General features: G+C 54.0%; 1 protein-coding gene and 2 long non-coding RNA genes across 23 annotated transcripts; 2 read left to right on the plus strand and 1 right to left on the minus strand.

The window, feature by feature from the left end:
• The first annotated feature begins 4,407 nt into the window (after positions 1–4,407).
• Positions 4,408–11,708, plus strand: LOC144312315 (uncharacterized). Of its 2 annotated transcripts, XR_013377797.1 has the most exons (5): positions 4,408–4,663; positions 5,845–5,922; positions 9,571–9,672; positions 10,440–10,631; positions 11,456–11,708. It is a non-coding gene; the product is annotated as an uncharacterized LOC144312315 (long non-coding RNA). The 2 variants fall into 2 exon arrangements; XR_013377796.1 differs by lacking the exon at positions 11,456–11,708 and having other exon boundaries at positions 10,440–11,239.
• TBATA (thymus, brain and testes associated) lies at positions 5,414–20,225 on the minus strand. 20 transcript variants are annotated; one of them, XM_077894854.1, is made up of 14 exons: positions 20,074–20,211; positions 19,486–19,533; positions 18,266–18,322; positions 17,745–17,918; positions 16,703–16,938; positions 14,546–14,734; positions 13,585–13,733; positions 11,922–12,095; positions 10,416–10,476; positions 9,773–10,177; positions 9,313–9,394; positions 8,383–8,527; positions 6,870–6,922; positions 5,414–5,638 (listed from the first exon to the last, which is right to left on the minus strand). In XM_077894854.1, the coding sequence occupies exons 2-14, from the start codon at positions 19,527–19,529 to the stop codon at positions 5,422–5,424; spliced, it is 1,986 nt and encodes a 661-aa protein (XP_077750980.1). In that variant the 5' UTR covers positions 19,530–19,533; positions 20,074–20,211; the 3' UTR covers positions 5,414–5,421. The 20 variants fall into 20 exon arrangements, with proteins under 20 accessions (XP_077750980.1, XP_077750983.1, XP_077750987.1 ...); XM_077894857.1 differs by having other exon boundaries at positions 18,266–18,419; XM_077894861.1 differs by having other exon boundaries at positions 13,585–13,664; positions 20,074–20,210.
• LOC144312316 (uncharacterized) lies at positions 19,565–21,227 on the plus strand. Its single transcript, XR_013377798.1, has 3 exons — positions 19,565–20,298; positions 20,667–20,717; positions 20,823–21,227. It is a non-coding gene; the product is annotated as an uncharacterized LOC144312316 (long non-coding RNA).
• Positions 21,228–21,511: the final 284 nt, after the last annotated feature.

A 21,511-nucleotide genomic window follows, 5' to 3' on the forward strand; every position in this document is an offset into this window, starting at 1 on the left:
TAGATTCCAGTATGGGTTAAACACTTAAGAACTGGTCGCATAGTGGAAAAAAAAAGAAAAAAAAAACACTTAAGAACTGGAGGATACTTCTCTTTAAAAAAAAAAAAATTATTTATTCATGAGATACACAGAGAGAGAGAGGCAGAGACACAGGCAGAGGGAGAAGCAGGCTCCATGCAGGGAGCCCAACGCGGGACTCGACCCAGGTCTCCAGGATCACGCCCTGGGCTGAAGGCGGCGCTAAACCACTGAGCCACCTGGGCTGCCCTGGAGGAGGCTTCTTGACATAACTTTATGAATATGTGATTATTTCAGTTTATAGATCCTTCATAGGTAAACATGTTTAATGATGAAAAATGAGAATGATTCTCATTAAATACTATTAAAATGCCCACTGGCACTATTATTATTAATTAAAGATTTATTTATTTATTTTAGACAGAGAAAGAGAGCATATGCCTGTGTTCATGGGGGGGAGGTGCAGACGGAGAGAGAGAGAATCTCAAGCAGACTCCCCACTGACGTGGAGCCTGATGCCAGGCTTGATCTCACAACCCTGAGAGCATGACTGGAGCTGAAATCAAGAGTTGGGAGCTTAAGTGACTGAGCCACCCAGGAAACCCTGTCATCATTATTATTTAACATTATTCTCTGGAAGTATTAGCTAATGCAGTTGGACAAGAAAAAAAAAGATATAAATATTGGAAGAGAGGTGTGGTCTGATTGAGACTTTTTACAAAAGAGTTTTGACAAGCACAAAATCAGGTAGCCTGGAAAGACATGATCTTGGTGGTTCTGGGGACAGAACTCAGGATTGAAAAGCCAGGAAATGTAGTGAGATCTCTGTTACTACCGTTGTCCAAGGTGAAGTTGGGTATCATGTCTGGGGAGCTCCAGTGAAGGCTTCCAATGGGCTGGGAAGGCTGTTACAGAACTTCTGAGGTGTCCAACGATGGGATTCTAAGGCATTGCTAGTGAGGATTCGAGCTTTCCCTGCCTTTGCCGTGAGTCTCCAGCCTATCCTTATCTATTTAAGGGGAGTGAGGTGGGAGAGGGGGTGGTTGTTGAGCTAGAAAACTGGGCAAGGAGGTGACCCCCACATGTGTCTTTAAGCCAGGAGTCCCAGGGGTGGCTCTCTATTCTTCGAACTGCAATATGTTCTAGGCAACATTTCCAAAGTGTGGCAAACTCTGGTGGTACGATAGATGAATTTAGGTGGTACGTGGAGGAACAATTCTGATACACTTATATTTATCCTCATTGTGTATGAGGAACTTTAATAAATAACATCAAAAACATGATGCCATGGGATCGTATTGCTTAGATAAAAACTATATTCAAGGAGAAGTATTAAAAAGGTACATTAAAGGAAACTTTAGGAACAGTTGTAAGAAATTTGTGATGGGGGAATGAGAATGGTTCAAGCTTGGGAGCCAAGGGCTCTTGTCCGTGACTCTGGAGTCTGACAAACCTAGATTTTAATCCCAGGGGCTCCACTTACTAGTTGTATGACCTTAAATGATCCAGGCTCCCTTGTGTCATGTGACATAAAAATCAACTACTTTTGTGCACTTGTGTTCTTGGCAGCACTATTCACAACCCAAAGGTGTCCACAGATGGATGAATAGATAAACAAAATGCGACATGGACATTCAGTGAAATATTATTCAGCTTAAAAAAGGAAGGAAATTCTGATGTGTGCTACCACATGGACGAAACTTGGGGACACTGTGCTTAGTGAAACGAGACAGACACTGAAAGGCCAAATGCTACATGACTCCACTTACATGAGGTACCCGGAATAGACAAATCTATAGAGAGTTTCGAAGAAGGATGGTTGTCAGGGGCTGAGGGGAGGGGACGGGGAGTTCGTGTTTAATGGCTGTAGAGTTTCAGTTTTGCAAGATCAAGAGAGTTCTGTGGGTGGATGTGGTGATGGTTGCACAACATGCATGTGTTATCACCCAACCATACTCTTGACAATGGGTAAGGTGGTCAGTATGATGTAAAAATGCATAAAAATCAACTACAGGAAGTAATTTTATGGACTCGGATAATGGGGAAGGATGGGGGACAGTCAGGGGCAGCGGGTGTGACTGATGCTTTATCCCCTTGGGATGATGATGACCAATGATGGCATCCTGTCAAAAGCCAATAACCCCTCCTCCCCCTCAAGTCCAAGGACAGTCTGTGACTGGCCCAGCTTGGGTCATATACTTATTCTACTCCAGATCACCGTGCCCACCAGGGATGGGGTGTTGTGGCTGGATGGAGCTAGTTTCAGGCCCACCCTAGAAGGAGGGTGGGGGACATCCTGGGCAGCCCCAAGCAAAGGCTACCACAGTAGCTAAGGAGATTAGATCCCAAGAAGGACCCAGAGCCATGGGGAAGAAGATTGGAAAGGGAAAATCTGTCTTCATGCTTCAGGCAGAGAGGCAGTGGGGAGGGGGAAATTTCAGGGCCTGGTGCCAGGGGAAACTTAAGAACAACCCAGAAGTGGCCATGACTTCCTGACACCATAATAGCCAAATAGGCGCCCAGCCACTGCAGACAGGGGGCACTGCAAAGCAAAGCATAGAGACTGCACAGCCCCTGGGGCTTCCACCTGGGAACCAGTCTGGCCTCCAACCCATGTAGGATCTGAGGGCACAGGTAGCCCAGTGCAGGTGACGAGGAGGCAGGCTGGATGCCACTGCCGTTTCCAAGAAGGCCAGCAACTTCTCTGATCAGTGCTTTGCTATGGTTCTGGAACCTTCAAGTTATCCCAGCTCGCTAGCCCCCTGGGGTTCAACAGTAATTCCCTTAAAACCTGGAAAGAGGACGTGGGCCTGAGGAGGGACTGCGAAGAGTCAAGGAGTGAGTGAGAGCAAACCCTGACGTGCTCCCTCTCTGAGAGATGGGGGAGGAAGACCGGGGAGGAAGGGTGGGTGAAGTGGCTGTGGCAGCGGGGCGGGGAGGTGGCCTGCAAGAGGGCAGTGTAGCAGAAAGGACAGAGCCGACTGAGAAGCCCCGTGGCCCTGCGTCTGATCCCCGATTTATGGGCTACGTGAGCTCTGATGTGTTACTTTTGCTCGAAGCCTTGGATGTGGATAATGATGCCTGCCTTACAGGCTGTCGTGAGTGTCACCTGAGGTCAGGTCGTCTGTACAGGCACAGCTCAGCCCTCCCACGTGTCTGCAAGACAGCAGTTTCCCACCAGTGTGCATCTCGGCGCTCTTTCCGCACGGTGTTTATGTGTGCACGCTTCGGCTCAGCCCCTTGATCTTCCTTTGTCCCGAAAGACCTCAGGGCTGCAGAGAACGAACTGTTTGCCATCCACCCTCAAGATACAGGAGTAAGAAGCCAGGCCCAGCCCACCCTGTCTTTAAGCACAATGACAGTGGCTGCAAAGGCCAGGCAGTGCCACAAGCATTTTGCAGGGAGTTGCAAAAGCAAAATCAATCAATCAATCTGCGGGACAGGCTGAGCCGCTCTGAGGAGAGGTACGCTCTTTGGAATAAGAAAATCATGAGAATCTGTGACCGCAATTATTAACCACTCAGCAATACTCCCTAATCAGTTCAAGGGAAGATAGAAGGATGAGCAAAAGGGCCAGGTGGGGTTTTTTCGTGCCAACAAGTATGATTTATTCTGGAAGCAGGTGTCTTCTAGGATTTTTTACAATGTGGATTGTTAAAAATTATTCCTAATGGAAGAGAGAGAGACTGTCATACCTACAACTGCCAAGGGGCAAGGACCCTTTTTCAAGAATGGACCTCTAGGTCGGCGCCTTGATGGGGCTGGACAGGCCAACGTGGGGCTGGAGAGTCTGGGAATGGGGCTGGTGGGAAGCCGAGCTGGTGCGTTGGAAAAAAAAAAAAATCAGTGTGAGAGAAAATTCCTACACACACTACAAACATGGGGGAGTCTCGAGGACATCCTACTCTGTGAACTAAGCCAGTCACAAAAAGACAAATAGTTTGTGGCCCTACTGATATAAAACAGCCAGAGCAGTCTGGTTCACGGGGACCGAGAGGAGGCAGGTGGTTGCTGGGGGCGAAGGAAGGGAAATGCAGTCAGTGTTTAAGGTGCACAGAGTTTCAGTTTGTAAGAGGATGTGAGTTCTGTGGACAGATGGTGGCGATATTTGCACAACGACGTGAGTGTACTTAATTCCACCGAACTGTATACTTGACACATGGCTAAAATGGCTAAATTTTATGTTATGTGGATTTTACCACAATAAAAAAAGAGGAGGGGAATAAGGAGAAGACAAATGAATGTGGGCTTTGTGGTGAACTTTCTGTGGGCTTTCTGGTGGGCTTTTCTGGAAAACTGGTGACAGGGGTGAGCACAGGGAGGCCGAAGCCAGCGATGTCACAAGGCACAGGGCTGTAATAAGAGATGCTGCTGCCGGGGGAACATCCTCAGTGGGAGAGGGGATTTTAAGAACACAAGATGGTTTAATGTTGATGTGAAGCTGTTGGCTGGACTCACAGCAAATCCCCATCCAGCCCCTGATCTGGGCTGAACGCTGCTGCACATATAGGTTTTGTGTGGGGTGTTTGAGAAAACCCAGAGGGACCGAATCTGAGTTGCTGTGAGGTAGAGCGGTGTTGCCAGCACAGGAGGGAGCCATAGTCTGGGGACCTCACTCAGTGGAAGTAGCAGCTCGGAGCCACAGGTGACCATGACACGGGGGATGCTCAATGCCTCCCATATCTCCCCACCCTGGCTTTCCAGGGAATCTGCAGAAATCTCAAGGAACACACTGGACTTCCAAGAGGGTCAAAGGCTATCTTCTCTAGATTTTAAAGGACAAAAAAACCCCAACTGGGTCACATTTATGGAGTATCTCTTTCCTCCTTGATCTTGCCAACCACCATTTTGCTAATGCTTATGATTTTCAGACTGCAGCCACCACCTTGGGTGAGGGGTAGAGCACAGCGGGGAAGAAAGAGCAGGGTTCCCGAGCCAGACATGCTGGATTTGGGTCCTGGCTCTGCCACTCACTGTGTGGCTTTGAACGAGTTAGTTCCCCCATTTGAGCCTCGATGTACTCACCTGTAACATGGGAGTGATGATATTAATAGTCTACCTCACAGAGCTTTGGGGGAATCGAATATTTGGGGGAATTGAATATGGTACTGGCAGGAATTCAACAGTGGGTAGTGACGGTTACTTTTCGGAGGCCTGTGGGCTCCTGACATCTGCTCTAACCTACCCGGATCCCCTGTGTGTCTTGGCTCGGGTGGGACAGAGCTTCTTCCTCAGGCTGCCCTTCAGCTCTTAGGAACATAGAACCAGCAGGTAAGCCCCGTGTGGGCGGTAGCACTTGGGCTTTCTCCAAGGGAGCCGGACGGTTCCGTGCAGCCCATCCTCGCTCTTGGAATAAACCCCCAAGTACAGACCTCCTATAGAGAGTGGAGTGGAATTGTCCTCTTAGGGGGAAGGCAGCCTTTTAATAGGTTCCGTGTGATAGGAAAGTCGGTGTTGCTGTTGAGGTGGGTGAACTGGGAGCAGCCCCGAACCTGGGGACAGCTCCTGAGCAAGGTGGCCAAAGGGACTCAGACTCCGCATTCTGCCTTTGGCTTTGAATTTCTGTCTTCTGTGTTCTGGTTCAGATGCATCCGGAGAATTTGTGCTCTCCCGATGTACTCTGGGAGAAGGGAAGACATCCGTCAGCAGAGGACAGGGATGGGCCAGGTCCCTAGCTGGGAGCTGCTCTGGGGACCTAAATGGACGTCTTCTCCCCGCGAGGCCCCAGGCAGAAGTGGGTCAAGCCCAGCTGGGTGCTGCTGGTGACCCGGGAGGAGCTGACTCCCTTCTCTGAGCTTCACCTCCACCTCTTCTTTCTACATCCAGACAACAAATACCTAGGGAGTGCCTACCTGTGCCGGATGCTCACCTGGGACGCCTTACAGTCTAGTGGCAGAGAATACGGTACGTGGTGGGTAGCTGTCCTCTTCTCTGCCCCTGCCCTGGCCGAAGACACCAGGAGGATGCAGCAGCCTCCTGCCTGGTCTCCCCTCAGCCCCTCTTGCTCCCAGTAGTCCTTCCTCTACCTGGTAGCCAGAGGGGAACTTGTCTGGACACCAGGCCCTCTTATAAGCCTCCAGTGCACCCCCATGTCATCTGGGTGAGACCCAGGCTGGCCCTGCCCACCTCATTTCTTACCACCAGCCTGACCCATAAGGCCCCAGCCACCTTGGCCTAAGTACGCTTTCAGCCACACAGCTGACAGGTGAGAGCCTTATTTCTGGGCTCTCCCGAGGCCCGCCCTGGGCTGGAACTACCTGTCGTTCAGGCCAAGGAGCCCTCTCCCCACCCTGCCAGTCCTTTTTTTTTTTTTTTTTTTTAATTTTTTTTTATTTATTTATGATAGTCACAGAGAGAGAGAGAGAAGGCAGAGATGTAGGCAGAGGGAGAAGCAGGCTCCATGCACCGGGAGCCCGACGTGGGATTCGATCCCGGGTCTCCAGGATCGCGCCCTGGGCCAAAGGCAGGCGCCAAACCGCTGCGCCACCCAGGGATCCCCCTTGCCAGTCCTTCTTACTGCCCGTCACTTCCCCTGCTTTATTTTCCTACCAGTACCTATCCCCCTCCGATGTTTGGATTTGCTGTCTGCACTCCTCCTCACTAGGATGTGAGCTCCATAGCAGCAGGAACTTGTCTGGACTCTTCCCCAGAGCCTAGCTCACAGCTGCTAAGGAAGTCTCTGTTGAATGGATGAGTGAATAGATGAATGGGTGGAATGAGCAGCTTCCTGGGGCAGAGACTCATCTCCAGTGTCCTCGAATCCCCCGAGGCATACAGCCAGGGTGGGCCTAGGGGTGGGGGTGAGGGTGGGGGGGAGAGCCCCTGGGATGATCTGCTGCATAGAATCTTACCTGGTTGGTCGCCTTTGGGTAGTGGTGGGGTCTTCGTCTTCTTCGGGGATTGGCTATAAGGGACACAAAGGGAATGTGAGGCTGGAGCCCACTGCAGCAGAGTGGCAGGGTGGGTGCGGTGGGGAAACAAGTGCTCCAGGGAGCCCAAGAGCCCAAGGCGCCTGGCCCCTGCTGGCACCACCCCCAAGTGGGACCTCGACAGACAGCTGTGACTCCACTGCCTGCCGTGACCACGAGGAACCTCCTGGGCCCTCTTGCCCCAGGAGCGGTAAGGGAGGCCCCCGCCCCAGCCCGCCCCGGCCGTGCTTGGCTCCTGCTTCCTGGCAGAGAGGAAGCCTTCTCCTGTGAGTGGAGAAGCTGGAGCTCCTGCTGCCCTAACGGAGGACTTCCGCTTTGCACCAAAGCAGGCCTTTTTATGCACTCGGTCTAACTGTCCTCCCTACAACGCTAGGAGAGTGGTTTTGAGGGGAGCAGCTGAGGCCCATGGTGGGGGCAGTGGCTCGCCCGAGGTCACAGCGAAGCCTGCCTTCCTCCCAAGTTTCTCTGGTCTCTCAAAGCAGAAAAGAGAACCCAGTTTAGGGCCAGAGCGAGAACCCAGGCCCTCAACAAACCTAAATGAGCACAAGCACCTGCCCCCTCTCACCAAGCTGCAGCCACCCCCAAACTTAACATTTCCTAGACTGAGCGCGTTCCTGCCTTCGCTTCCTGACGGTCCCCAACCTCTCATTTGCTCCTTCAAATCCTACCTGTCCCAGCCACGTTCCGCAAAGCTCTATCGGGGAAAACCAGGGAGATTGTCAAAGTGATGCATCCCCTGGCTCATCCCCCACCTGCTGTTAGAATCTCCAGGAATCTGCATTTTTAACAGGGTCTCTGGCAAATCTGGGTGCTGCTGGGCTTGGAAGTTAGGCTGGATCCCAGCTCTTCCGACTAGCCAGGTGACTCTAGGTAGTCTCAGCTGTTGCTGAGTTTTCTAATCTGTGAAATGGGGGTAACGCTGCCTCTTTGGGTGGTTGTGTGGACTCCAGTGGTGTCCGGCAGAACAGTTGCCACACTATTGCCAGGTCCCTTGCTGACACCCTAGCCCTACCCACCTGCTTGGTGAGGGCTTCCCACTGTACCCTCCCCCTGTGTCCTCCAGCCGTCCGTGACGGTACTTCTGCTCCCCTGTGTCAGCTTCCCCTCTCTACTGGCCTTCCCCGAGACTAAGAGCTGGAGGGCTAGCTGTGGCTTCTCCGGCCCTGTCTTGCTACAGCTGACACAGGTCACCCCTCGGGCATCCCCCATAGTCAGCCGCCGACATGTGGGCTGCCAGAGGGGCCCTCAGGCAGCAGGGGCTGAACCGGAGGGTCCCTCGGGGAGGGCGCTGGGCCTCCTCCTCCAGCACAGGCTCAGTGAGCCCAGTGCCTGGATCCCGTTTCCAGACCACCCGGCCTCACCGGGGAGGACAAGTGGCTGAATGGGAGGGAAGAGCTCTGGGAACAGAGGGGCAGGTGAGGGGTGTGAAGCTCACCTGTAGGGCGGCTGTTTCTTCTCTTGAGATGGCTCTTGGAATTCCTGGAGCTGATGGAGAAGTTTTTCCAACGGGATAGAGGCTAGGGGCTGTGGAAATTGCTGAGCCACGGCTGTTTGCAGGAGTCCCAGGGCCAGGTCTTTCTCTGTAAGCACAGCCAGGGGGCATGGTCCTCAGTGGCCGGACCCACCCTGTCCTGTCCCCGCTAGGGACAAGCTGGAAGCAGGGCCTCGGCTCTTCTGCCCAACCCTGGCCCAGGGCAGCTCTCTCTAACCATCTCTCATTTTGCTTCCAGGTCCACTTTGGGGAGGCCCCTGTTCTATCTTGGCCCCTGTGTGTGCAGAGCACCCAGCCCCTCCCCACCTTTCTCTCACCACACAATCACATGCATGTTCCTTGTTCTCGGCACCTGCTGGCCCACCCAGTGGTCATGCCTCTGGGCTCTCTCTGCAAAGCCCCCTGGACACCTGCCTCCTGCCCTCCCCCTCCCCTCCTCCCCCACTGTCTCCGGCTCCCATCACCACCCCTCAGCCTCCCACCCAGATAAACCTTCTGCCCACCATTCCAGTGTGTACAAGGACGTCCTTTCACGGTTCCTGTGTGTGTGTGTGTGTGTGTGTGTGTGTGTGTGTGTGTACGCTTCCCGCAGTGGTAGGTGAGGGGGGCATGTCTGCTAAATATATCTTTGGATTTTTCCCTCCTGGGTGCCAAGGGTGGTCAGTGGTCAGTATAAAGTCCCCTCCAAGAAGCAGGGTCGAGGAAATCCTGCCGAGGAAGGGCGAGGAGGGAGCAGCGGCCCTATCCCGCTGGAGACAGGTGCATTCGGGGCCCAGAAGGAAGGCCCTGGCTGGGAGCCCAGTGACATCCAGAGAACAAGGCCCTCCGCAGCCTCCACTCCGAGAAAGCTCTGGGCCCCGGCTGTGTCCTCACCTTTTGGGGGAGCGTAAAGTAGCCAGAACTGGATAGCGCTCAGGGAGTCTGTCTGCAGGATCTGACAAAGGAGCTCCAGGACCTGTGGGCAGGAGGACAGGCCCCGGGTCAGTGAGCCTGGATGACACGTCCCAGCCAGCAGCACAGGCCCTGCTCCTACAACATGTGCTCTGAGAACCACATGCTTGGCTAAACTGGTCCCCACCATCGTCCCTGCCCTGTGACTTTGCATTTTACACAGCACTTTCTCTCCCCCAGTGGAAGAGTCTTAACCTCCTCACTGGACAAATGAGGAATCTGAGGCCTTGAAAGAGGACGACCCCAGCAGGGAGAGTGTGACACAACAAAGCTCCATATCACGTATGTGGATCCCTCATCCCTGAGCCCTGCGTGGGCTGATTGTACCCCCAAAGTCCCTCACTGGGAAGGCAAAGTCAGAGCTGGCTGCTCGGAGACCCACCGAGTCCCGGATCCCTGGGTCCTTGGCGTGGGGGTTTCAGGGACCCCACGGGCCTCCCCACCCTGGAGCTCCCAGGGTCTGGAGACACTAGCACAGAGGTGGGGAGATCCCAGCGGGCGGGCTGGGGGTCAGGGCTGGCTGATGCTGCAGATGACCCCGCGTGGGGCTCCATCCCGCCAAGCAGCATGAACGCTTCACCCTCGGCCGCTTCCTCAGCCTCTGGCATCTCTGCCACCGCCGGGCCCTCTTTCCCCTGCAGCCTCCAGTCTCGTATCATCGGGGGGAGCTCCAGCTCTGTGTAGCAGCATGGGCTACGGGGGCTCCCTAGGCCAGGCTGCTGACGGTGGCTGTGGCTACGGTTGCCTGGAGTTGGGACCCGTGGTAGGAGGTGTAGCCCCTGGAGTCCTAGGAAAGCAGGGTCCCCTTAGTGCTTGGCAGTCGGTCTTCCCAGGACCTGAGGGGGCCTGTCAGTCCCCAGCAGGTCGGCCTCATCCTTGGCAGAACAGGAACCGGGCTGAACCCCTTCCCGGGCCTCTGGCTGCTAAGGTGCCCCCTCAGCCCCAGATACCCACCTGTTGCAGTGACTCCCCCCGCCCCCTGGGTCTGCCCCTGGGCCCTTCTCCATTCTCCCCGTCCGACTTACCTGCCCGGGGCCCCCTCCCCACAGGACCCGAGAACCTAATTCCAGGCAAGATGAGGCCGCCCTATGGTGGAGAAAGTGTCGTTCTAGTCTCCGCTATGCTGCTCCCTCTCTGGGGACCTGGGCCACAGAATGTCACCTAGCAGGGCCTTAGCCTCCCCATCTGTGGAATGGGGATTCTGGGCCCTGTCTGCTATCCACTTCACTGGACCGTTGTAAGTCTCCAAAGGGACTGCATGCTTGAAAGCACGGGTCACAGGGAGGGTGTCAAGATGCTGGCTCGGGGACTAACCTTCCCTGGAGAACATGTATGCATTTTAAAAGGAACCACAGGTAGCCTTAACCCACCAGCATCGGTCACAGACTCATCTCAGGCCTTGGCCGGTGAAACTTAAACATCAGAAGATAGGTCTGTGCTTCACTGTGGCACCCACCAAACCCTGCACAGTGTGGGGAGACTGGGCTGGGACTGGCAGGGCTGGCCGCAGGCTGCAGCACACCCGGGTGTGGTTCGGGGACACACTAGGCAGGACGTTCTTCTATGAATGTCATCCAGCCGCCGTAGCTCCCTTCCTGAACTCATCCAGTGCCACAGCTAGGATAGCCCTTCAAGACAACATGTGCATGCTCCCAGCTTGCGTAGATCGTGGAGCTAAAGCCCCAAGTCGGGGGAAGGCGTTAAAAGAGAGGGAGAGCTCCCCGCAGAAACCTGGACACGGCAGAGGATCGGATCCAGGTGCTTGACTCCCAGGTCAGGAGTTTCTGAGGCTGATAGCCTCAGGTACAAGTATCCTGGGAGAGGCCACACCTTTTTTTTTTTTTTTAAATTTATGATAGTCACAGAGAGAGAGAGAGAGAGAGAGGCAGAGACACAGGCAGAAGGAGAAGCAGGCTCCATTCACCGGGAGCCCAACGTGGGATTCGATCCCGGGTCTCCAGGATCGCCCCCTGGGCCAAAGGCAGGCGCCAAACCGCTGCGCCACCCAGGGATCCCTGTTTTTTTTGTTTTTTTTTTTTTAATTAATTAATTTTTTTTTTTTAAGAGAGAGATGGGGAGAAGGCAGAGGGAGAAGGAGAGAGGATCTTGATCCCATGACCCTGAAATCATGACCTGAGCTGAAATCAAGAGTTGGGCAATTGGGATCCCTGGGTGGCTCAGCGGTTTAGCCCCCGCCTTCGGCCCGGGATGTGATCCTGGAGTCCCAGGATCGAGTCCCACGTCAGGATCCCTGCATGGAGCCTGCTTCTCCCTCTGCCTGTGTCTCTGCCTCTCTCTCTCTCTCTTTCTGTGTGTGTGTCTCTCATGAAAAAATAAATAAAATCTTAAAAAAAAAGAGTTGGGCAATCAACTGACTGAGCCACCCAGGCACCCTGAGAGGCCACACTTTAAAGCAGTTTGTAAGCGTCCTAGCTGGGACTGCTGGGAGCCTGGGAGCAGCGACCACATGTTCTCTGCCCTCAGACCAGGCCTCTGTTGGGCCGTAGCTCCCAGCGTTCCCAGGGCCTTACCAGCAGCTCATGATCCTTTAGGAAAACAGTCTGGACTCCTTCATCTTTGCCAGAAGAATACATCCGTGGGCCCTGGCGGGAGTGGCGGCGACCAATGACTCGGGTGGAAGTGGGGATGAGCCTCCCAGTCTCGGCCGAGTACTTTGCCCCTTGCTCCCGCTGAGGCTCCTCCTTCTGCTGGGAGCAAAGTGGCCAGAGACTCCAGGCAGTGAGAGAGAGATTGAGAGAGAAAGAGAGAGGGAGAGGGAGAGAGGCTCGAGGAAGAAGGGGAAGAGAAGGAGGCCCAGTCACACCTCTGGGGCTTCACCTCCCCTCCTGCAATCCCAGCATCGCAACATTGCAGGGACCTGGGAGGATGACCAGGCCAGCCCCACCCTGTTCTGGACCCCTCTCCCCAGCCAGGGACTCTCCCCATCCAAAATGCTTCCTTCTGGAACTTCTTCAATGCTGGAGACCCTGGTGGTCCTCTGAAGTCTTCATTATTCCTCCTAGGGAGACCTGCCCTCCCTTCCCCTCACCCCTGCACCCATCAGAGATTGGAAAGCAGTATTTTAGGCCAAGACCCCCATTTCCTACCTTAACTCCAGCTCAGCTATCCCTCAGATTTGTCCCCTAGAACTTGGCATCCATTCTTTGCCCTGGGAAAACCTCCTGAGCTAGGCCTATTGGTATGAGGCCTGGGACCTCCTACCCCTGCAACCCCAATTGAGACTGCTAGTATACTTCTCCCCACATTTATTTGTTTATATTTTCACTTTTTTTTTTTATTTTAGAGAAAGCAAGTGAGAGAGCATGTGCGTGGGAGCAGGGGTGGGGCAGAGGAGGAGGGAGAGAAGCAGACTCCCCGCTGAATGCAGAGCCCGACGTGGGGCTCGATCCCAGGGTCCTGAGATCAAGAGGTGGATGCTCAGCCCACTCAGTCACCCAGGTGACCCTATACTTGTCCCCATTTTAAAGATAAGAAAACTGAGACCCCGAGAGCTTAGCCGAGTTGCCGTGAGCATTGCAGTGAGTAGGCCACAAATCAGAAATGAGAACTCTGCTGCCCAAGAGCAGGGCAGGGCCAGACTGTCCCAAGGGCCAGACCTGTCCTGCATCCAGTACCAACTACTTCCATGCTGCCTCCCAGTTGTCTTTACTGGATTATCAGCAGATAGCACCCACGAAGTCACCCCATCCTGTTTGAAATCCTTCAGTGATTCTCTATTCCCTATGAGACTGGGTGCTACAGGAAGTTCAGAAATGAAGAGCAAGCTCCTCCTTTTTGCCCACATGCAAAGTCAACCCCTTCTTACCTTCCCCCCCACCCCCAACCCCACATGGCTGCCCGCTTATGTTGCCCTCTTTAAGCATGTCCTGCATTTCCCAGCTTCTGAGCTGCATGTGTCCATTAGGAACGCCTCCCCGTCCCCATCTGCCCATCCCACCTCTGTTATGCACCCTTCTTGGATCTCCCCACCTAGCCACCTTCTCTTCTCTTTTGAGCCCTTGCTGGACCCTCCTCGGGTGGGGAGGTGGATGTTCTGCAGCCCTCTCCTCCTGGGCCAACAGCAGCACCTCTTGTGGACACTAGTTCTACTGCCCACGAGGGGGAACCCACTTGGGAGGGCTTTCATGGACCCTTTGGATCTCTTCCCAGACGGCTCCTGTGATCTGCACCCACCTCTTTGCTCTTCAGCTCATTCTCCTTGGTGAAGACGGCCACCCGGGAAGCCAGGTCTCTCAACTCCTTCTTCCATGCCTCTGGGAAGACATTGCCAGCTGAAACCCGGGGTCCTCCTGCCTTCCCTGTGGTACCCGGCATTGAGAGGCCTGGGAGTGGGGGGTGGGGGTGGGAAGAGCCTGCTCACCTCCCCAGCCTTCCGCCTGCCTTGTATCTTAAAGGGAAAGGGGGAGGCGGTGACCTTGAGAGGAGAAGCAGGAATCTCGCCATTGAGGGGGTGAGCGTGGTCACTACTCGAGGGGGCTGATGTTGATCCTAGCCTGTGGCTTCCCTGGAAGCTGCTGGGGATGCTTGGCTACCTGCGCCAACATGTGTGCGGGTTAGTGTAGCTGCGCCTCTTTTATGCACCTGAGGCCAGCACTGAGCCTCAGTTTCTGCAATGTGCCAGTCCCTCAGATACCGAACTGCTCTTGGCGAAGTTGGGGAGATGCGCTGCGGCTAGCTTCCCAAGCTGCTCTGCCCTGCACAGCTGTCCTGGTCCCCACCAGTGGGCTTCCCCTGGACCCTGACGGAGGGGAAGGGGAAGCGCAGGGGCTGCCAGAAAGCTGCTGCTTCAGCTCCAGCTCCATCTCTGGCCAACTGCTCCGACGGGCTGGTGCCCAAGCCTACAAGCTACTCGACATTTCCCATATCAATCCTGTCTGTGGCTGTAAGTCACATGACTGTTGCCCCACTCTGTCTGTCCTCTGTTATCATGCCTCAAACACCTCAAATCTGAGTAGGGGCCCCATTTCTGAGGACCTGGGGGGTGGGGAATAGTGCAGATGCTGCTGTCTGAGGAAATGAGGAAAACCGCAGGGGACCCCACCGACCTAAGAGCGCTGGCTCTTTCCTTCCCAGGGACCTGCCTTGAGGGAGGGCAGCCCCTGGGGAGAGGGGCTGGTGCCCAACAAGTACCCACCAGAAGAAAGCCGGGGTTCCCGATTAGACTGCGGGTCTCCGATGGGGACAGAGATGGTGGGCAACCCCATCAGACAGCGGGATAAAAGTGTGGCTTGAGGCAAGGGGGCCACAGAGAACTCGTCTCTGACGACACAGACGGGCTTCCCGGTGAGATCTGCGAAGGGTGAGAGGCTGTGGGAAGGAGGGCCTGGGTGGACCCCAGGAACACCAGGAGGCTGGGAGGAGGCTGGTGGGCAGGGAGAGTATGGACCCCACTTCTTCCCTCCCATAGGTCGCTAGAGCTGGGCCCTCCGGCCACAGAGGCCTTACCCAGGGGGACACTAAGAATGAACAGTGATAGGCAGTGCTCAGGGTCACCCAGCGAGTCAGGGGGAGGTGAGATAGGACTCTAGTCCTGGCGTCCTTCTGATTTTCTATGACAGAGTGAGGAACTGCAGGTGTGAGCACATGGAGGTGGGCAGCTTGAAGAGGAGGACACGGGGATGGGGCATGGAGCCATAGTCTGTGACCAGAAAGGCCTGGGCTCAAATCAAAAGGAGCAAGGTTTAACCAGACCCCTTGGATAAAACTCCTTGCCATCTGTCAGCCTCTGCAGGGCAGCCCAGAGATGGTGGCGAGCTGCTTACACATGAGGACCCTTCTGGCTTCAGGTCTGTGTGACCGTGTATTAGCATACACGGTGAAGCTTCGAGGACCAGGCTGGTTAGGTCCTGGCATGCTGGCTCACTCTGTCCTTCCTGAAACATTCTCCTTTTTGGCTGGTGGGGGTGGGGGGCTCATTCCCATGGTCCCTCCTAACTCACAGGCTGCTCCTCACCTCCTCTGTTCCTTCCTTCTCACCTCCTCACCCTCTCAGGCTTGGGGTCCCTGGGCTCAGCGCCAGACTCTCCTCTCCTGCATCTACACGGACTCTTGGCTTGCCCATCCAGGCATGGCACTTCCAATGCCGTCCCTCCTTGAGTGGTGGCCAGATTGGCATCTCTCGCCTGAACTCCGGCTCCAACTGCCTACTTTACTTCTACCCCGAAGCCTGAAAGATGTGTGGAATCTCACATCTCCCAGATTCCCACCCAATTTCCAACCCTTCCCTTGCCCTGCACTGATCCTTCCTTCAGGCATTTTTTTGCCTCAGTTAATGTGATTCTGGTTTTCTAATCATTCAGGCCCAGCACCTGGGAGTCATCATTGACTTTCCTCTGCCTTTCCTACTATTTTTAACCAGTCTGCAAATCCTGTTGGTTCCACCTCTGTATAGCTCTAGAACAGGGTCACTTGCTCTTCCATTGCTACCTCCTTGGTCTATATCCCCCTCCAGACAGCAGCCAACATGTCACTCCCGTCAGTTTTTTGCTTTCCACCTTCCAGTGGCTCCCATCCATTCAGCGAGATGGCTTAATGGTAAGTGGAGTGACCTCTAAGGCCCACATAATCTGGACTCCCACCACCTCTCTGGAGTATCCCCTTTCTCCCCCTCTTTACTCAGCTCCAGCCACACTGGCTTCCTTGCTGCTCCTCCAGCAGAGCCAGAATGTGTGCCTTGGGGCCTTTGTACTTGCTGTTCCCTCTGCCTGGGACATTCTTTCCTCCACTAGCCACACAGTTCAATGCCCTCTCCCCTTTAGTTCTTGGCTTAGATGCCATGCTATTGATCAGGTCTCCTCCCTTCTAGAGCCTTGGCACTTCCTACACTCTGACACCTCATCTATTTCCTAGCCTTTCCCAGCAGAGTCAGCTCCACAAGGTTAGGAACTGTTTCACTCACTGTCATATCCCTAGGGCCTAAATAAGTGATTGATCCATTGTTTGCACTCAACAGATATCTGATGGACAGATGGCTAAGTGGATGAATTGGCCTGAGTTAGAGAACAGAGTGCATTTCTGGGGCAGAACATTCATCCCTTTATCTGATTTGTAAAATGGGAGGATCAGCAATGAAGGAATGGTCTAGGGCTGCACAGTCAGCCTCAGAGCCTGCTTCCCCAGGTCAAGTCTTCACTTGATTGAGTGCTTGCAAGTGGCCAAGCAGTTCTCTCTCCCTGACCAAATCCCCATCCTCTCTGGGCCTCAGCTTGGAAACAGAGGCTGGATCCTACTTTTCTGGTCATCAGAACCGCCCCACCACCTCCAGTCAGGCCCCTACCTCCCCAGGGCCTACCTTGGATGTGGGTCACACGTTGTGGGTGAGGGTGGTGCCGGGAGAAGAAGGAGTGGTGGCTGAGGCGGCCAAAGCGGTAGGCCCCAGGGGTCTGGGGCTTGGGGGTCTTCAGTGCTGTTTGGATCAGCTGGAAATCCACGATCCCTGGGATCATCAGTTCTTTCTGTGGCCCGTTGTCCCCGTGGCTCCTTGGCCTGTGCCCTGACTTCTTTTCAGGCTTCAGCTCAGCCCTTGGACTGAAGGAGAAAGTCAAGGAGAAATTAATGGAGCTTCCTGGCATTAGTGCCCACCCAGCTCAGAACTCAGGGCTCAGATGGAGTCTATTCCTGAGACACTCTGAAATTGGTTTCCAGGAGTTCACTTCCACCCCATGGCTCCCAAAGCCAGGCCTCTCCTGGGGTCCTCTCCCAACTAGTCCAATCCAGTCCCAGGGAGCTTCTGTCTTCATAAGATGCCTTAGCAGGGAGCTAGGATCTATTGGAGAGAACTCAGATAGCATCTCCCAAGACCTCAGTTTTCTCCCAGAAACCCTCTCTAAAGCCCTAAAAAGAAGCCATAGACCCACCTACTCTCCAAATACCTGGGTTGGAGCAAAGGTACCTTATATACACCTCCAGGGGCAGGGGCAGACACAATGAGGACCTCACCCCAAGCCAACTGTTGGCAGCCCAGGAGAAGCCAGCTATGGGCAGTCCCCCTGCCCCCGGGCCCCCCCTCCAGGCAGTCTTGGCCCAGACTTCGCGTCCAGGGGCTGAAGCTGGAGCACCAAGGCCAGATGGCGCCAGCACGTCCTCTTCCCTCGGGAGCCCCTCCCAGGAGATGCAGAGCTGGTGGGGCAGCATTCAGAGTCCCAACGCTGCAGGGAAGCGTCAAGCTCTTGTCGGCTTCACTGGAGACACGTTTCTCAGGTTGTCTGTCCTCCACCCTGCACCCCTTCCCTCTCCTGAGGATGCCGGGCCCTGCCTCTGGAGGAGCCCGGGGTCGCTCCAGCATGGATCCAGAGGTGGGGTGATCTCCGCTGGGGCCTGGTGGGACCACCTGCCTGCTGGCTGTCTGCATTCCCTTTTCCCGGTGGCCCTGGCTGAAGGGAGGCCCTCTGGAGAAGAGGTGGGCTCTGGATATGCTAAGCAAGGGCCTCGGGGCCCTCTGAGGATTTCGCTGACCAGGCCCCTGAGTTTTCTGTGCCGTCCTCCATTGGCCTCTAAGGCATCTGGGACTTAAAGAAATAAAGCAAACCTTCTCTGAAAGTTGCAGTTACGTGGCCTCCCTACCCCAACTGACAGAGGAAGTCGCCCCTTAAAAATCTAGGAATTCTCACGCAGGTGCTTCTGTTCCCTGCCACCATGTCCTCCTCCCTCCAGGGAGAGACCCAGTTTGTGACCTGTGCTAACTCAGGCCTAAGAACCCACTGGGGGCTTGGCTGATGGTAGCCGAAGGTGAGGAAGGGCTGCCTCTCCTGGACCCTCCATCTGTTGGGTTCCCGCCACGCCACTTTTGTCTCCCAGCCTGCCCTGCCTTCCCCCCACCCGCTCGGATCAGCAGGGTGGGCACTTGGGGTCTTACCTCATCAATGGATGTTCAGCCAACTGGGTCTTCACGTCTGTGGCCATCGTCGACTTTCTAATAGAATAAAGACTAGTACACTTAACACTGGTGTTGAAGATGGATAACAGGAAATCTCATACGCTGGCGGTGGGAGTGTAAACCGGAACAGACACTTAGAGGAGAAAAATTGGCAATGTGTGGTAAAATTGAACATTTGCAAGCTGTAGCGCTCAGCAATTCGTCTCCCAGACATATACCCAAGAGAAGCTCTTGCAGTCATATGACTGGGGCTGTTTGTAATATATTCAGACTAACATTGTTCGAATTAGCAAACTCCTGGCAACTTCCCAAGTGTCCAATGGCAGAAAGAAGGGGTGAGTGAGCGGTGCTACATGTGGGCAATTGAACATCGTACTGCAATGAAAATGAACCAGAGCTACCCAGAACCACGTAGATGAACCTGACAAATATTATGTGAGGTCAAGGAAAGCAAGGCCCAGAGGGCCACATAGCCTGAGATTCCTTCTTAAAAGTGAAGCTCAAAGGAAAGCAAAATTATCATAAATGTGATAAGGGAGGGGAAAAAAGGCAAGAAAATGCTAAACACAAAATTCAGCTAGTGGCTCTTTTTGAGGGAAGTCAGGGATGGGGGATGGGAGGGAGGGGAGCACATAAGATGTGTTAATGGTGCTATTCTAACTCTTGGTTTGAGAGGCCCGTTTGCTGGTGCTCATTATAATATGAAATAGTTCTGATTCAGTGAAGTGGATGAAAGCTGATAGGTGTTAAAGTCAAGAATTGTGATTGGTCTGAATCGATGGACCTGAATGTAGCTGGATATATAGATACGCATAAACAGACACATATACATACACATGCATATATAGATCTATCAATCTACCCGTCTATATCTCTCCAAAGTGCAGGGCTTGCAGGTGCTAGGGATGGGTTTGGGACCGGGAGTCAGTGCATTCTGAAAATGAACCCTCGAGTTTACAAAATCTGCAAAGGACCCCAGACATGCCCAGGGCCAGCTGCTGTCAGGTTCAGGTGGAAGTGAGAGGCAGCAGTCCTTGAGATGGGGGAAGGGGAGACCTGAGGTCACACAAGGACCCCAGGCATCCTGACTCCAAGTCTCCCCCGATCTTTTCTCTAAAGAGAAAAACAGTTGGTAGAACTTCCTTTGAAGGAAGCTTTGGACATCCTGGATGACGGGGGCTGGGCTCTAGAGCACTTACATGCTGCAGGCTTGCGGACAGGCCATTTGGAAGCCCAAACCCATCTGCCTACAGGAAAAAGTACTTGTTAGAACACAGACTTTCAAATGCTTTTGACTGTGATCATCGTAAGAGACTCATTCGTGGATCAGATCATGATCTACACACGTGTGTGCACACATTGGTGTGTATGTGAAACTGAGGCAGGAACATCCTAAAGCAATACCTACCCTACGATGCACAGTGCTATTTTCATCCTACTTTTGGTTTTCATTCTGTAAATCTTAGATATGACCCATTAAATTGATTTTATAAGCCACAATTGGGTCACAACCTGTAGCTGCAGTAGAGGTCAACAAGGACTGGGTCAGGCCAGCCTTTTCCAGAGTGGGCCAGGCTGGGCTCCACTGTGTCCACCTCTGTCCTCACTTCCCTCTCTGCCTGGTCCCCAACCAGCTGGACAGAAGGGGTCTGAACGCTCACATCAATCCTGAGACAGAACTTTCCTTGCCCCATCTTGACCTCTGTAGGTGCCCCCCGGCCCCCAGTCCGGCTCTAGTGTCCGTTTCCCTCCGCAGGAGATTGATCTCTCCATGGATCTCGACTCACCGAGGCAAATGCCTGCTACAGTCTGTGTGTGAGAAGTCCCTGCTGCCTGAGCAGAGGAGCAAGGGGAGCTACATCAACAGGAAGGCTCGCTGCTTCTGTGGGCAAGCCTGCTGGCTTTGTGACCATGTGAGCCAGTGGTTGCTAGGTTACCCCTTCCCCACAACTCCAGAACCGCTCTCCAGCACCCCTCTCCTCACCCCCACACAGCTCCTCTGATCCCTCCAGGTTTCTTCCAAGTTCCCACTCCACCTGGCAGTCAGCATTTTCAGTGGGGGCCAAGGGAGATGATGAGAGTCCGGGGCTGATTTGGGCCACAAGCAGCGGGCAGGGAGACAAAAACTGGCAAAGAGGTTGATGGAGCTGGGTCCCAGCTCTGTCAGCCTGCCTGGGCCTGATGCCACCATAGAGGGCTCTTGCCCCCACACATCCTGTTTCTGGGGATGGATTTGCAGACAGCTGTCCCTTAGCTGGGGAGGAGGGAGGCTGCCCAAGTGACCCAGATCATCCAGCCCTACTCTAGGCAGGATAGTTGGGTGGGAAGACCCTGGTTTTCAGTTGGGCAGAGGTTTCAATCTGATTCTGACACTTCCTAGATGTGCCACCTAGTGCTAAGCCACTCGTCCTGCCAGAGACACAGAACAGTGGTAAGAAGGCTCGGTTTGAATACCAGTGCTGCCACTTCTGAGCTGTGTGGCCTCCAGTGGATTACCTGATGTCTCTGACCTTCAGTTCCCATATCTCTGAAACAGATGTGTGACTTACACTTACTCTCACGGGACTGCTGGGAAGACTGAGTGACTTCGTGCATATTGAAGTGTTTAGGACAGTGCCAGGCACTAAGTAGGAGCGCCTACCATTCATGCCTTCTCGGAGCCTGCAGCCGCCTCTACTCCTGGTGTCTTTCTGAAGGACAAGTGAGTTCAGGGAAGCCAGGTACCTGGCTTTTACCTGGCACACCCGAGATGCTCAAAAATAGTAATAATAATGCTCATTAATATTGGTGTCTTGGGGGATCCCTGGGTGGCTCAGTGGTTTAGCATTTGCCTTTGGCCCAGGGCATGACCCTGGAGTCCCGGGATGAGTCCCACATCGGGCTCCCTGCATGGAGCCTGCATCTCCCTCTGCCTGTGTCTCTGCCTCTCTCTCTCTCTCTCTCTGTGTCTCATGAATAAATAAATAAAATCTTAAAAAATATATTGGTGTCTTGATGGAGTAGGATTTTATACTATATATAGGTATATAGGTGGGATGAGTCCGTAGTCCGAAAACTGCCTTGGGTAATTCACCTGATGGCTCTGAGACTCCACTGGGACACCAGTAAAATGAAGTGAGGATATCCCTCAGCCATGGTGTGTGATGAGATCAGGCGCTGTGAGGGGTGTAAACAGGTTCTGTAAACTAAGGGAAAGTGCTTGATGCGTTGTCTTCTGCTAGGAAG

Source organism: Canis aureus, chromosome 4 (assembly GCF_053574225.1).
Source record: "Canis aureus isolate CA01 chromosome 4, VMU_Caureus_v.1.0, whole genome shotgun sequence".
Classification (NCBI taxonomy): domain Eukaryota; kingdom Metazoa; phylum Chordata; class Mammalia; order Carnivora; family Canidae; genus Canis; species Canis aureus.

Excerpts from the sequence above, each read along its gene's own strand:
- TBATA (XM_077894854.1), bottom strand. The coding sequence starts at position 19,529 with ATGGGTTTGGGCTTCCAAATGGCCTGTCCGCAAGCCTGCAGCAT. Across the intron at positions 14,735-16,702 it reads ACGTGTGACCCACATCCAAG|GCCCTCCTTCCCACAGCCTC; the intron begins GTAGGCCCTGGG and ends GGGTCCACCCAG. Across the intron at positions 12,096-13,584 it reads ATGAGCTGAAGAGCAAAGAG|AAGGAGGAGCCTCAGCGGGA; the intron begins GTGGGTGCAGAT and ends TGCTCCCAGCAG.